General features: G+C 37.7%; 1 protein-coding gene across 1 annotated transcript in view; it reads right to left on the bottom strand.

Annotated features, from left to right (window-relative positions):
* Positions 1 to 15977, bottom strand: part of LOC117411147 (protein ELYS-like) — a 31823-nt gene extending 15846 nt beyond the window's left edge. Inside the window, exons 1-12 of the mRNA XM_034018345.3 lie at positions 15621 to 15977; positions 10472 to 10600; positions 10066 to 10319; positions 8125 to 8305; positions 7682 to 7889; positions 7227 to 7343; positions 6759 to 6843; positions 6296 to 6446; positions 3855 to 3987; positions 3504 to 3682; positions 1971 to 2032; positions 1549 to 1677 (exon numbers count right to left, since the gene is read on the bottom strand). Of these exons, the coding sequence (XP_033874236.3) occupies positions 1549 to 1677; positions 1971 to 2032; positions 3504 to 3682; positions 3855 to 3987; positions 6296 to 6446; positions 6759 to 6843; positions 7227 to 7343; positions 7682 to 7889; positions 8125 to 8305; positions 10066 to 10319; positions 10472 to 10592 (1620 nt within the window). The 5' untranslated portion in view covers positions 10593 to 10600; positions 15621 to 15977. The remainder of the gene's footprint in view (positions 1 to 1548; positions 1678 to 1970; positions 2033 to 3503; positions 3683 to 3854; positions 3988 to 6295; positions 6447 to 6758; positions 6844 to 7226; positions 7344 to 7681; positions 7890 to 8124; positions 8306 to 10065; positions 10320 to 10471; positions 10601 to 15620) is intronic.

The raw sequence follows: 15977 nt of genomic DNA, 5'->3' as shown, positions 1-15977 counted from the left end.
ATTGGGAATGGAATTTTGCAGTGTTCTCTCTTTGTTGGAACTCCAGCTTGATATAGATATATAGATTTTATATATATATATATATATATATATATATATATATATATATATTTTTATTTGTTTATTTAGCAGATGCCTTTATCCAAGGCGACTTACAGAGACTAGGGTGTGTGAACTATGCATCAGCTGCAGAGTCACTTACAATTACGTCTCACCCGAAAGACAAAGCACAAGGAGATTAAGTGACTTGCTCAGGGTCACACAATGAGTCAGTGGCTGAGGTGTGATTTGAACTGGGGACCTCCTGGTTACAAGCCCTTTTCTTTAACCACTGGACCACACAGCCTCCTATATCTATGGAAGACTGTAAATATGATTCTCACAACAGCATTGGACATTTTCTGAACTATTGTAATATATATTAGGGCTTCTGATTTTGGTTTTAAAACACCCCCCCGATGCAAAAAAAAAAATGAAATCGGTGGATAACCAATAAACACCGGAAAAACTGTGGAAATGTTAATCAATTCACGTTGACTTCACCCTATTCCCATTAAAAAAAATAAAACCTACTACAAATCTAATAATAAACACATTTCACAGTGCTGCTGGGCAATGTCCCGCCTTCCTGACTTGCATCTACCATTCTATTTGTTCGATACTTTAAACCCGCCTCAATTACTGAATGACAGCACAGTCCTACATTTCTATTGGAGACTACGCTCGAGAGATTGAAAACGAGATTACAATCAGGATGGAGGCTTGTTAGAGGGATTGCAAGCTGTATTATAGTTAAGATACGGAGGATTTAAAACAGAATTGTGACGAAATGTAGAAAAATGCCTACGCACAAAAACCCCAGAAGAATGTGCCCGTGACCATAGGGATTTCGTTGTGGAAGACAGCAAAGTAAAGAAGGTACAACTTAAGTCTGCAAGTATTGTCGAGTTACTACTATACATATTTTTGACAGAAAAAAAAAAAAAAAAAATGCTCAAGCATTTTTCAGAAATAACCGAAAACACTAATTTCATCCAGTATATCAAAGACGAAAGACCCGAAAAAATCTGATTTACATAAAACTCGAAAATAGCTAAAAATAATAAAACCCGAAAAACAGAAGCTCTAAATATAATTACGTTTTCCTGCTTATTTTAATGCCAAAGAGCCAAGTGATGTTTATAAACATTGGCATGCAAGTGTCTTCAGGTGCTTTACTTACTATTACAGCAACAAGTCTGATTAAAAATCTTGGCTTTAATAAAAAGTGGTAATATTTATTACATTTACTTATTTTAACTATCAACATTATATTTATGTTCCAGAATGGAAAATCAGTAGCCCTATAAAGTATATTAGGTTAGTTTACTGATCAGCTGTTTGCTCTTATGTGTAAAATCTTTTAGACCTGTATACAGGTCGGCAGAGTCAAGTTAAAACCTATATTAAACTGAAACTAGAATCAAACAGATCCTTGGAAAACAAGGCATAATAGTAACAGACAGCAGCGACAGCGACAGTTGTTGATGAATGCTACTGTAAGCTTACCTCAGTAAGACTGGAAGGCTGCACATCAACAAGTCGGGGAGACAACAGGCCAGCCATTAGACACCTGCTGTAACCATCAGGAATAACTTCACTTAGACAAGGACCAGATTTCTTTAGGAAACTTAATGTCTGAAAAGTTAATAAAAAAAAAACACATAAAAATATCCACATTAGTTAAACACAAAAAGATCACATAGCAACTGGATATCGAAACAGACTTAACGAAGATAATTAGACGCTGTATCCCAAATGAGAAATGTGACCCAATGTATGAATACCTTTTAATGGATGATATGTATATTTAATATGCAAATGGGGAAGTGTAAGTAGGTTTTATTCAGCTTTTATTTAAACATTGGTTTTTAATGACAGATTTCTGTTTTTGTGTTCATTTTCCAATTGAAAAAATTCAAAACACTAACCTCCTTCTGAAAACCAGAACATGTTAGGTGTACAATCCCCAAGTCTAATAAGCAAGTTGCATCTGCAAAAGGAAAGAACAGATTATATTGAATTATTCTCTGCCTAGAAAGAACACAACAATAAACAATGCACTACCCAAGTTTCATTACAATTGAATAACTCGATTAAATAAATATAAATTAGGGATGCACCAAATCCAGGATTCGGTTTCGGATTCAGCCTGAATACCTACTTTTTGAATAGGGTTCGGATTTGGCCAAATACTCAGGATTCGGTGAACCGAATCCAAATCCTATATCTGCCCAGATGCACATCCATTTTAACCCTTTACGGTCCTATTTCGGACCTGGTCCGACATTGCAATTATTCCTATCCGGTCCAATGTCGGACCCTGTCCGACATCAAAAAGACGCAAAAAACAGGTTTCTAGTCATTTTTTCTCCTGAAAAAGCCGAGAAAACCATTCAATGGCCAAGTGGGAGCGACAGGAGCCGAGACAAGCCAAAAAAAAAAAAAAAAAGGGCGTATCTCATGAAGAGTCATACTTGCCCCTGGCACCAGATAACAGCGGCCATAAGGAAACAAGCTGCCTGCTAATGCAGAATATCACGGACATTTGCAGAGCTTTTTTCAGATGTTGTAGTAATAAAATAATGACTTGGATCGCATTATTGAGGCGTTTGGTGATAAAACGAGTGATCAGGAGATGATTGATCGGCATGTACAACTATTATTATTATTATTATTTATTTCTTAGCATATGTGAAAGCTATAGCGAACGAAAGGGTGGGGTGGGGCTGGGGATGCCTAGTGAGTGCTTTGTTGATATGCAGGGCCTTTTAAACCCATTTGACTGTGGAAAAAAAATACTTTTAAAACAGCGCGTCTAAATTTAACTGCGCTAAAAAACAGCGTGTCTAAAATTGGATCTGACGCGTCTGACACGCACTTAATAAATGGACTGCAAAGGGTTAAAGTGTCCAGAGATTCTGGAGCCTGTTGGTAACCCTACTCTCACATCAGGTGACACAGGCTGAAACGTCATGAAAGAAAATAGTGACTTATGGAAAAGATGCAGCTCTCCTTTCTTGTAAAGGTAAAGTAAACAGTTCTGTATTTTGACGTTTCTATTGTGGGGGAAGGGGGCTAGCGGTAAATTGTGTAAGTTTCAAACTGAAATCTTATTTATATATTTCCATTCGGTAATAAAAATACTATGAACTAAAAGGCTCAAAACAATAGATTGTGCACATCCCTTGTTTGTAGCCAGTCTGTTTTTCATTCAACAGTTTCCTTCAGTTTTTCTTGACAGTTTTTGTAGATTCGATATTCGGCCGAATCTCAAAAACTTGGATTCAGTACATTCCTAAATATAATACAGCACTCACCATGTAAAGGCATTACCAATGACATAAATCAGACTCTTGCTGTTTAAAAACAAGAATTTAAAACATAAATATGTTCTATGATCAGCCAGCAACTTAAATTAAAGGTGAGAGAAGGAAAAAAAAAAAAGAAGGGTTAATACATACCAAAATTATAAGTGCTGGGATAAAAAAATTGCTCTGGAGGTGGAGTTGTAGGAGGCAGTCCTCGACTTAAACTGCGTTCATGTACCAAGATGTCCAGGAGGGGATTTGGGGAGGTTACTGTCACAGCATCCAGCGACCACAGAGCAAAATAGGAGCAATTGTGAAGGAACTCGCCAGTTCTAGAAAAAAAACACAGCTACATAAACAAAAAGCAACTACAATACAGTTGGTTCAGTCACTCTCAAGCACAGTTCAAATGTTTTGTTTAGTTGGGTTTACATGGCATGGTAGCAAAGACAAACCAGTTTAAAAATACTTAGTTATGGAACATTAAAAGTGTACAGTTTTTACCTTAAAGAATCAGGCATCTGTGCATGGTACCAGCGATTAATATCAAAGACACCCAGGTAAGTAGAGGGTTTGCCCTGCCCATAGGATTTCACTTGCCAACTGAAGATGGCCACGCTTGTGTCAGGAGAAGAGACTGCAGAAAAACAGAAATTAGACAGACATGAAACACTGCAATAAAAAAAGTCTTGTGTTAAGTGTAAGAACAACTGTCTTGAATGAATAACTATTTGATATAAAATGTATATATGGACTAATCTGTTGGATTAATTTGAGAACCCAGCACACAAGAAAGAGTGCTGAACTTTTGACTGAGGCAATTTCTGTGCACACAGCACAAAGGAAAAAGTATTGAGCTCTTGCCTAGAGCAACTTTAAGTCAACCCAGCACAAAGGGGCATCCACATTATTGCAAATGGATCAAAGCAATCCAACCAGGATTTATGGAGAAAAAGGAAGCTGGGGACAGCAGAAAAACAGATAATTAGACAATCCCAGGCAAGAGGAGGAAATCCATTGTCCAACACATTGTAGACAGTTTTAGGGTAACAAATAGATGTTTCTTCGAAATTCCTATATAAACTGGTAACTGGCAATCAGAATTTGAATTGGATCGAGCCTACTTGGCTCAATAACAGTTGGCTTGAAGCTTTATACCTGCAAGAAGATTCAGTACCCTGCAATAAACGAACGTCAATGAAGGTTTCGTGTGAAGACTCCCGTTTATAGGAAAAAGACGCCTGCGAGTCAGTTTATCTACGTGCCAAAAGAAGAACTATTCCCAGCTTTGAACCAAGCTTCTGTTTCCAGTCGTGAAACCGCAGCATATTGAAAGACTGTGTTGGCCTTCGGGTGAAGCATTCAAATAAATAAGAAACACATGGGAAGTTGTAACTAAGTGGAAGACAATGGAAGATCTCTTCTACAGACTTTTGGGTCTCTACTTCAAGGAACAGTTGAGTATATTTTCAGTACCTTTCCCTTGTGGAACTAAAGTAATTATAGTTGAAAACACATAAAGTTGATAAAAATGTTAATTTGTGCTTTTAATGCATGTAAGAAAAACCTCACAGTTTGAACCTTGTTAAAAAGTAACTATAAACTGCTTAACGCATTATTATATGAAATACTTATTTTGAAAGTATACTTGGCAATTGTTATTAAACACTTGTAGTCCAGCATTATCTGTGGCCTATTACTAAAGAAATTGTATTTGAACAAGGGTTATTTTGCATGTAAGTGATAGGTGCAGAGAAACTGCCTGTGTAGCTAAGTGAGGGAGCTTCTAGCAGAGCGACGTCATTAAATGCGAAAAAGTCTGCCGAGACAGATTTATACAAAAGAGTTGATGTATACTGTGTTGGAATGAAATGTTGAACCTATACTTAATGCTAGTAAGACAAGAAGAATTATTTATTTATTTTTTTTAGTTCAGTGGTCACCGATTATTTTTTATTGTTTTCTCCCCAATTTAGTAATGTCCAATTATTTTTAGGCTCAGCCCACTGCTACCACCCCTGCGCTGACTCAGAAGGGGCGAAGACAAACACACGTTGTTCTCCGAAGCGTGTGCCGTCAGCCGCCCACTTCTTTACACACTGCAGACTCACCATGCAGCCACCCAGAACTACAGTGTCGGAGGACAACGCAGCCCTGGGCAGCTTACAGGCAAGCCCGCAGGTGCCTGGCCAGATCACAGGCGTCGTTGGTGCGCGGTGAGCCGAGGACACCCTGACTGACCTAGCCCTCCCTCCTCCCGGGCGGCACTCGGCCAATTGAGCGCCGCCACCTGGGAGCTCCCGTCCTCGGTCGGCAAAGGAATACCCTGGACTCGAACCAGTGACGTCCAGACTATAGGGCGCATCTGCACTCCACATGGAGCACTTTTACTGGTTGCGCCACTCGGGAGCCCAGACAATAGAATTTCATTTATACTGTACTTTAATGCCTTTTTGGGGAACTATATCCATCCAATCAAGTAGTATTTACTCGTGCTGTATTGGGCTGTGTTGAACTGCTACCTCAGATGATTTCCTATGTTTTTCTTTTCTATACAATAAACTGCTACTACATTTTAACCTACCTTGTTTGGTTGAGGGCGTTCTGTGTGTTCATTGGAATTCCTCGATCTTATACACGTCATTAAATAAATTATGATGAGGTTTTAATTAACATCAATTAATGGATAACTCATAGATTGTCTATTTAGTCGGTGATGTAAAATGGTAATTGTCATATAGTATTCATTCGGGTTAATTAACACTGAAATTTAGACTATTTAACTAGTCAAATTAATTAATTATTTAAATTGATTAAAAAAACAAACTAATGTGATTAGCCCCACAAGACAGTATAATGTATGGGAAAGAAAGTAAAAACATTAATATATCATTGAATGTCAAGTAATAAAACAGAAAAGGGAAAAGAAAGAAAAAGAAACCAACCTTCATTCATGCTTTCATCTCTATCAGGGTGGGTCCTAAACTTTTCAATAGTTTGGCAGCCAAGCAGTCGGGTGTTGGTGGCCTGTGCCCTTAATGAGAATACACCCCCAGTCAGGTCCTGACTGTAACGTTCCTCGCAGTATTCCAAACCCTGCAAACAAAAAACTATTTGTCAAAACCCATGACCTATAGACTTTCTGGGAGAACTTATACTGTGTATCCATTATATTCTTGTGTAAATCAAGCAATAAATAAAATAAACAGACCTGCAGGATCAATGGAACCTTTTTTTTTTTTTTTTTTTTAAATAAATGCAGTTCTCACAACTACAGTAAACACATTGATGCTTTGAAATACACAATGGCCACAGAATTTTATTTCTCACCCCAGAAAAAGAATGAGGGCACTAACTCACTATATACGAAGTAAGCCTATTGGTACAATATGTTAAAGCTTTTATTACCTCATAGAGGATCTGTCCAGAAGCCAGACACTTCCTGTCCCCAAATGCCAACTGCAACAGGTGCAAGCTGACAACATCCCCTTCACTGAAAGGAGATCATTGAAATATGAATGGAAAATGGTTCATTATCTATGATTTTGAAGTAACTCTATACATTTCTTGGTTGAATACATTTTTAATTTGGTTGAAGCAAGGGCAAAAGCATATTTTCAATTTATAATTGATAATTTAAGCTCTTACATTTTTTTTCTAATCAATGTCAGCAATGCTTTAGTCCAGCATGTAGCAAAACTTTACTACAAGTGAAACTATACTGCAAATTTAAATTCAACTAACCGTTTATAAATAATACAGCTATGTGGTTTCTTTGGAAATGCTACAGAAGATGCAACACAAATTACATGAATTCATTTTATATTCAGTTGCCTCAATTGTATATTTTGATAAAGCAATGGGGTGGTTACTCACCTGTCCTGGGCAGACTGTACAGCCCAAAGATAGCAGCAGTTACGAGGATCATTCTCTGGTTCCTGGAACGTCAAAGCGTGAACAGGCACTCTGCCACCTTCTAACTGTGAGTGATACCTTGTGGGGGAAATACTAGTTTAATACTAGTTCATGAATGGCTCCTGCATGCCCTCTTGTAAACTGCAGCCAAGTTAAACTACCAGATTAAAATAAAAATGCCACCTTGCCATTGATTGACTTTAAACTTATTCTTTTGTTCACAAAATAAACAGAAGTGTAGGATAGTTGTAGTGCAGAGCAACATACCATTTTAACACATATTTTACATAATTAAAGAAGCTTGCTACATTAACATCAGTTGCATATTAGCTAAACAGACGACGGTAATATAGCCATACAGACACTACCTGTAAAAATCCTATTTGTAATTCTCTTTGACTGTGCTTGAGACTTACTCTTTCTTTAACGTCTTCATGTTCCACAGCTGGAGGTAGCCATCTGAAAACCCAACTGCTAACTGGTTTGTTCTTGTGAAGTACTGAACTGCTGTAGCTGTAGTGCCCGACGGGCTCTGTAACTGAAGGCATAGATGTCTCCCTTCCCTGGTCACAGTCTCACGGATACGTGGGATCTCTGCCGGAGACTTGTTGACCACTTCAAGATCTAGACATGAATACGATTATATACAAATATATGAATACATGATCCACGACTAGCGTTAACAGCAGGAACACAAAACAGACTTTCCAGCTAACAAAAGTCTTGCTGAAGTGATTTCCATGTACAGTACTAAGGCTTAAGAAAAAAGTCAAACTCTCAAGTATGACAGTCAGTCCATGTTTATATCTATTGGTCTTAAAAAAAGCAAAAGCGTACATTAAAAATTGTCCCAATTTACCTGAAGCTTCGAGCTCACTCTGACTGCATGATAAGTCATCCAAACACAGATCAATCAGCAGAACATGCCCAACGTCTGTTACTACTGCTGCAGCCCCAAAGAACCAGCGGAGACTCTGGTGTAAATGCTGAGTGCTGGCACTGGCACCACCGTGATTTATTAATGGTTCAATAGCAGTTACCTAGATAAAGGCAAGGTAAAAAATATATTTAACAGTTGTTTTACTTTTAATGTCTACTGCTTTAAAAAATATTTTCTAAAGCTTGACCCTCCACTGTTCATTGAAGTAATAAAATATTTAATTGCCAAATTATCTACACGTCTTATTAGTAGGGCTTTTACGATGGGTACATTATCGTACAGGTAATCCAAAAATGGAATAAAACATTAACATGTAGTTTAAAAATACGTTATATAGAACAGTAATCATGTTTTTATCATTTAAATAAATACACGGTTTATGTACACGCAATTGATGCTGCTTGCGATACTCATATAACATATACAGTAGTGTTAGACGATAATGCAATTCTGTTATTGATTTATTAGCTGTAAATGATCATGATCATCACTGAATAAAATATATAACATTTCTTGTAACGTGTCTAGTTATTGCTAATTTGTTTACAAAATAAAAAAAAAGTGTTTCAAAAATGCTTTGCAGTTCTCAGCTGTAAAATAGTTTCACATTCCAAACACAGACCGTATGTTACTGTAACACCCGACTGGGATATACAGCTCTTCCCAATTTATTTAACCCAAAAAGTAGGGTTGCAACATTTATAAAATTATTAATTAATACTTATACTATTACTTGCAAATGCACAATGCACAGTACCCCGCTATATCTTTATAGCATATTTAATCCCCTAGTCCCATCCTAGCCTGTTGAACATAAATGCTAATTTTCTGCAAAACGTAACATAGCTCAACTAAATATTTCAGACTGGGAGAACATTTTCTTTGTAAACTGCAGACAGAACAAGGTTTATCTATTTGTTTTCTTTCTGAAACCCGTTTCTTGGACACCGTCTGACTCTGTGCTGTGACCTTTCAACTGTGGTTTGTTTATTTTTTTAAAGGGGCGGTGCTTTGGCACACTCAGTTTTAAAAAATTAGCAAATATTTTATGTTTCATACTTCTACCATAACACTTCTTACATCTAGTACACTAGGTATTTGTGCAGTTATTGAAGCAATATTGCCACTAGGTACTCCCCTAGTGCACGGCGGCGGCATCATTGATAGAGGTGCTACCTATAACTATCTGGTACTGGATTTTAATACCACTTGTTTAAGTAATAGGTATTATACAAATCAAAACATCACACTTTGCAGTGACACTTAATGTGTGATTTACAGTATTCACACATTGTCAAAGTTTCTGTTAAGAGGAAGAATAAAAAAAAAAATCAAAAAAAAAAATCAGACAATGCATAAATGCCGCCTGACGAACCTTCGAAGGTTCAGCACTAGCTTCAAATTCCTGGCTAGCGAACGAACCTTCGAACACAGCCCTACGTAATAGTGACGTGTACTTCATTTATTTTACTGCACAAAGGCTGTGCTTTTCACCAAGTACCAGTAGAGGAATTTCATTTTACATTTAACAAAATTTTTCCATGTAATAAATTGCAGATGAAACAGGAATGCGAAATGTCTATTTGAATCATTTAGTTAAATCTTGGACAAAAAAAAATAAACAAAGCATCACCAATTCCAGTGGCATGATGTAAAACAGATGTGAAAAAGCATGTGATGGATATGGCCAGAGACAGAAGTACATTATTTTTTGCTGGACAACAACTGTAATGGCATGGACTGAGAAACATGATAGAACACAGTTGCGTATCAAATGTGAAGACCCCATTTCAAAGCCTGTGGTCTGTATGACATGATCATCACTCGGGCATTTATTAACACACAAAACCAAACACATACCCTTCCAGGTAAAACCACAGCTTTCACGACCCGCGATATGCCCAGGTCATAGAGACAGAGCATGCTCCCTTCCGTTTCCTCCAGTCCCACAAGAAGTCCTGTCCTTTTCAGCCAGCAGAACTCCTTTGCTGCCAGGATATTGGGAGGGTTCTCCCCAACGCTGCTGAACCGATATGCTGAAAGACGCTCCCCTGTGGCAGAGCTGACCACTTCCAGCTGAGGACCACACGCCAGCCAGGCCAGCCCATTCTTGCCTAAATATTAGAAATATTACGTTTTCCAACAAGACCTTAATACAAGAGAGAAGGTCTAACCATGTTTTTTGCCCTCAGTTTTCTAGGTTTAATCTAAAGCAGGTTTTTTTGTATAGTGAATTTAATAAGGTACCCATAAAAGAAAATCATACCTGTAGCAAACTTTCCATGTAGCACAGAGTCCAATTTGATCTCATCCTCCCCAAGCGCTTCTACAGTCACCTCTGGAAATTGTAGCAAACTGCTGATTACCTGTGCTGTGAGGTCACACATGCTTTACTCTGTCAAACAAAGAGAAAAACACTCTCAAGTTATTATAGAAATATGTGAAGCAGCCTTTTCTTCTTTGTTTAATATTATATACAAATGCGATTCGTAATATACTAATAAGACACATCTCATTGCCAAGGTAGCCTAACACTAACTTAATCGAAAAATACTCTTCTGGCATTAGAAAGTAATGTATTCGTTTTGTCCCACAATCTTGGTATGCTGGGGTGGTGGTAGTGGTTTTCCTCTTGCTCTCTTCTCCAGATTGTACTAAAATCAGTAGCATTCCCAATTCTAGGTGCTGAATGTTGCATTCCACCACAAGAAACATTTACACATCAAGTCCCAGAACAGATTCAGGGTTCTCCCCAGGAATTCTGTACAGCTAGGCGGCAGGACATTATAGCCGGGAGCACTTTTAACAGAAAATTAAACTTGCCTTACCTTAAATATATAATACGACAAAGAATTTGAATAATGGGTTGCTTTTCGTTGACTATATCTGGTTGCTCTTTTTTAATGTTCTACATTCTTTTCTATTACTGTTTTTTATTATGTTAAATTACTGTGCTTATTTAGGCACTCTACGATTTGACTGGGGAAAGATAACATAGGTTTATTGAAGTTCATAACAAAAATAAAATGGCAACCTTTTCACTTCCTTTTTAGCTTGATTAATTATTGAGCTTATTGCTTCATTTAAATTGTTTTCTTTATGTTAAGTTTTCAGGGCATTTTGTTAACACACATCCATTTTTGTTTTTCGCTGTTCTACATTTTTTGAATGCAACTGTTCATTTTAACCGTTCTCTTGACAGGCTGGTTTGACAGTTCTTTCCCAGGGTTCAAGGGAAGTCGGACAACCTGGAAGGGGGCGAGACTCCGTTGCAATAACGCATTGACCCGGAAGGGAAACGACGTGGCAGCCACAGATTGGAGAGGTGGTTACACTCGTTTCCCAAGGGGTCATGTATGACGGCATAAAAGGGGACGGAGAATCGCAATCTGTTCCCTCGCTTTGTTTTTGTGCATTAAACTGAGTAGGACTGAGAGAGACCCCATAAACAAAGAAAACAGCATTGTGACTGTTTTTTTGTTTGTTTGTCTGTTTGGGTCTGCAAACCCGGTATTGTTTATTATTATTGTTGTTGGTCACCAGACCTGGATACATTACCGCACTGCATCACCCCTACACCTGTTTCCACTCAGCCACAATCATTCACATTGAGTTTAAAGGAATGCAGAAGTAAACTGGAAAGATAACCAAAGGAGGTCAGTTTCATGGGCAACCACACGTTAAGAATGAAGGGTTTATAAAACCCTAAAAATATGAAGTCATGAAGTCACTACCTCAAATGGTCTCAGATAATAGGCTTTTGACACAGTGACGATGGCATCTTTGGAAAAAAAACTGGCAGGCAAGTTAATTTCTCTTGTACTACATCCATGATTGGATCTAAGCAGGGTTAGAAACTAACAATATTGTACTACTAGTCATTAAGGACTAGTACCTTTTGAAACTTGTTAGTCCTTATGTGAAGTGCCTAAGTTGGAATCAACAACAACAGTTGGGGTCCCTAAAAATAGTTTTAGATTTTATTTTGCTAAAAACAAACGCCATTATAAATTTAGATTTGCATTTATTTATTTTTTTTCAACAAAGCACCTTCGTAAACACTCATACAAATCGATCAATCACTGTTTGGACCTCGTTACTGAGCGACTACTGTACTGTGTGCTGAGAAACTGACACTGACAGCACCAGACGGGATGACAGAGGAAAAAAAAGAAACAAATAAAATGTTTTTTATTGTACATTACGTGTGTTGCTATTTACAAAAATGCTGGCTGGCTATGAATTACTATCTACAATAACTAATGTACTCACGTACACATGCGGTCTTCACTAAAGTCCCAATTTAAAGACAGTACATTTCAGTGTAGCCCTCGGGATGAAATTGTTAGCTAGGTGACTTTTTTGTTTTTAATTAGCAGTGGGAGAAAACCGCTACAGCAAGTACAGTAGAATCTGCCAGAACTGACGTACGCTGTACTAGGTTAAGATACTAATGCGAGCATAACAAATACAAAAGAAAAACAAGGGAAATGCAGATCTTTTCAAGAAAGCTGAGAGACTTTGTATAAATGGATTTTACATTTTTAAACACTGCAATAACAGTTCTGCTTGTGAAGCATCCACACTATAATATGACAGATCAGGTGATTTATTTGCACTATGCAGACCTTATTTTCGCCCATTGGTGCTTGAGCCCCGGAGCATTCACAGAATCACCGCCTGTGCACCTATTATCACTGATTAAAGCCTGGTTTTCAAACAAACTGATTATTGCTTACCAGTACTGTATTGGTATAAGAAAAGTGTGTTTTAAAGTAATTTCAGCTTCCAATCACTTAAAATATGCTGACGATAATGTAAACAACATCAAGCTACAGACAGTCCCAAGCTTTAAATGTGTTACTGTTCATAGATAAGAACTCAAGTTTATTATGAATATATTGTGTTATTATGTTTTAAGCAACATACTACAATAATGTTCATTATGTTAATTGTTTGATATTCATTGTAAAATGTTTAGTAAAACGTGGTCTGTTTGACCTTGTTAGTACAACCGGCCCCCTTTGCTAATGACATCTTCATTCAGAGTCGTAACCCAGTATAAATCTCCACATTTTTGTAAAATGACTTTACACATACTTCAAAAGATGCAACGTGTTTCAGTAAATTCAAAGCAATAAACATCACATCCTGTGCAGAGGGAGAACACAAACGTAAACGTCATTAAGTGGGGTTGGCATTGCAGGGGAGATGAAAGCAGGTTTCAGTTCTGAGTGACTGTTTTCTAAGCATTATTTATGAATGTGTATTCACCACTGCTACGCCCTGTTAGAAAATAGACTTCCCTGCATTTAACGTAAGACTGAACGCGAGAGTATATGTGTACATTTGTTTTAAGTACTCGCCCAGAGGACTACCGAGACACAGGCATCAACTAGTCCTCATCAGATTTAATTTGCCTTGGACGAGCGGGAGTTTCAAACCCTGATCTAAGGTATCACAGACATGTGTACAGAGAAGGAAGCCAATATCTCTAAGAGTCAGGCGTTCATCATTTGGAAACCAAAGTCACGGGACTTCAATATGGCTGTTATCTTAGGTGGTCAAAGGCAAAGGTGAAAAGGTGCTGGCAGAGGGCTGACAAACTCATACAAGCTCCCCTTATGGGATGCTTAACAATGCCACCGTGCTATGCATCCCAGTTCACATTCTTACTTTTGTTATTACTATAATCAGTAATTGCCCTGTTTAAAACTGCTGTGTAAACTGGTAATAGGTAAGCATGTATATGCCATATTATTACTATTATTATTATTATTATTTATTTATTAGCAGACGCCCTTATCCAGGGCGACTTACAATTCTTACAAGATATCACATTATTTTTTTACATTCAATTACCCATTTATACAGTTGGGTTTTTACTGGAGCAATCTAGGTAAAGTACCTTGCTCAAGGGTACAGCAGCAGTGTCCTCCACCAGGGATTGAACCCACGACCCTCCGGTCAAGAGTCCAGAGCCCTAACCACTACTACACACTGCACTTAACTGCATGTGGATGAAACAGGAACCTATAAGGAATTGGTCTTCTTGTACTTTGTCTTTAGTAGAAACAAGCACTTATATTATGTAGTACAATTTCTATTGACGTGCAAAAGGATATCTCAAAGCTACAATATCTCAACTCATGTAGTCAACTGATGATCCTTGCGTTAACTAGTAAAAGGCTAGTATTGTGCATGATTTAATATTCATTTTTACTTTCATGTTTGGGATATTATAGGATTGGGGAAATCGGACAACATTAAGGCTAATGTATGCAAACAATTAAGCTAGATTTCTGAACAAAGTTAATTGAATTTTAGAGAGGTACAATTTGTGTAAAAGCCTGGCTGTGATCTAAATAAAATAAACCGCTTCAATACTAGAACACACAACAAAGACTGCACATAAAAATCACGGCTTGCAATCTAAAGCAAAATAACTTCACAACATAAATCTAGTGTGGTGTCTAATATTTTCTAAGCATTCTGACACACGTTAACAACGATTGCTGTCATGTATTTTCTATGCAATAGGATACTACAACTTAAGTGAGTACTGTTTCTAAAATACATGTACAAAAGGGCATTACCCCCTAAGCACTTATATTATACCATTCCTTCTGTACGAGGTTACTTTTTTTTAACATTCAGTGTAGTCGCGTTGTTGAGCCCTACGTAACTATGGTAAATGCGGCCTAGTCACAGGCTGCATTCACAACCTGTAGCATAACCATGTGTTGTCAAATTGTATACTGTGTATCTGGCACAGTCGACTCCCATAATCATTATATCACACTGAATTTGACATCAAGACACTTAAGACTGCCCTCGGATCAAATGAGAGGGTCACTTGACACCAAATTTCGGCCTAGAGAATGTGCAATCCTTGCTGCTCGTAACCAGTAGCACAAGCAGATATGAAAACATACATGTTGCCCTAGAATTGTGCAAGTATACTATGACAAAGGGGTGACTCACATGTAGATAAGGTTGCATATTTTTGCGGTAAAAGTCTAGGAATTTTTTTTTTTTGGGGGGGGGGGGGGCTTATTTCCGTACATTATGTGTTGATGGTATATTTAATGTATTAAAACCCAACACACTGATTAATTGAAAGACAACTGTATTTATATACTTGTGGCAATGTCTGTGCATTTAAACATACCCGATTAAGAAGTATAGCTAGCTACATCAACATCATGCAGCAATGTCTTCTCAACACAGACAAGAAACAAGTCTTTCCCAAAATCTCCTGACTGCGCCAACACAATTTTCGCACACCATGATTAAAATAATAATAATAATAATAATAATAATAATAATAATAATAATAATAATAATAATAAATAACTTAAGTGAACCGGTTACGTTTCATGAGTTCGAAACAGTAACAGCATTTTCTTACGTACCTGTCGGTCTTATAATATCGCTAACTGTGTCTCCCAGCGCAGATCCCCGTCTGTCATAATCCGCTCTATCGCAAACTCACCCTTTGTGTGCTTTTGCCTCCGCTAAAACAATAACAACAGTTTTAAAAAATTTAAAAACAGAATTCCCCCCTCTGTATTTACTGTTTTCAGTCGCTCACTCTATAACGAGTTGAACACGAGCGCCATTTCTTTCCCTCACGCTGCGCATAAATTTACTTCTCTAAATCCCGTGGCACCCCTTGCACCGAAAACAAATCTCGTGAGATCTCTCCTCCTCCGTTGCAGGCGAAACGAGGCAGCAACAGCATGAGTGAGAGCGGGAATTTCAAAAAGCAT

This window comes from Acipenser ruthenus, chromosome 6 (assembly GCF_902713425.1).
Source record: "Acipenser ruthenus chromosome 6, fAciRut3.2 maternal haplotype, whole genome shotgun sequence".
Lineage (NCBI taxonomy): Eukaryota > Metazoa > Chordata > Actinopteri > Acipenseriformes > Acipenseridae > Acipenser > Acipenser ruthenus.
The sequence above is the reverse complement of the archived record's forward strand: the minus strand, read 5'-3'. Positions and strand labels throughout refer to the sequence as shown.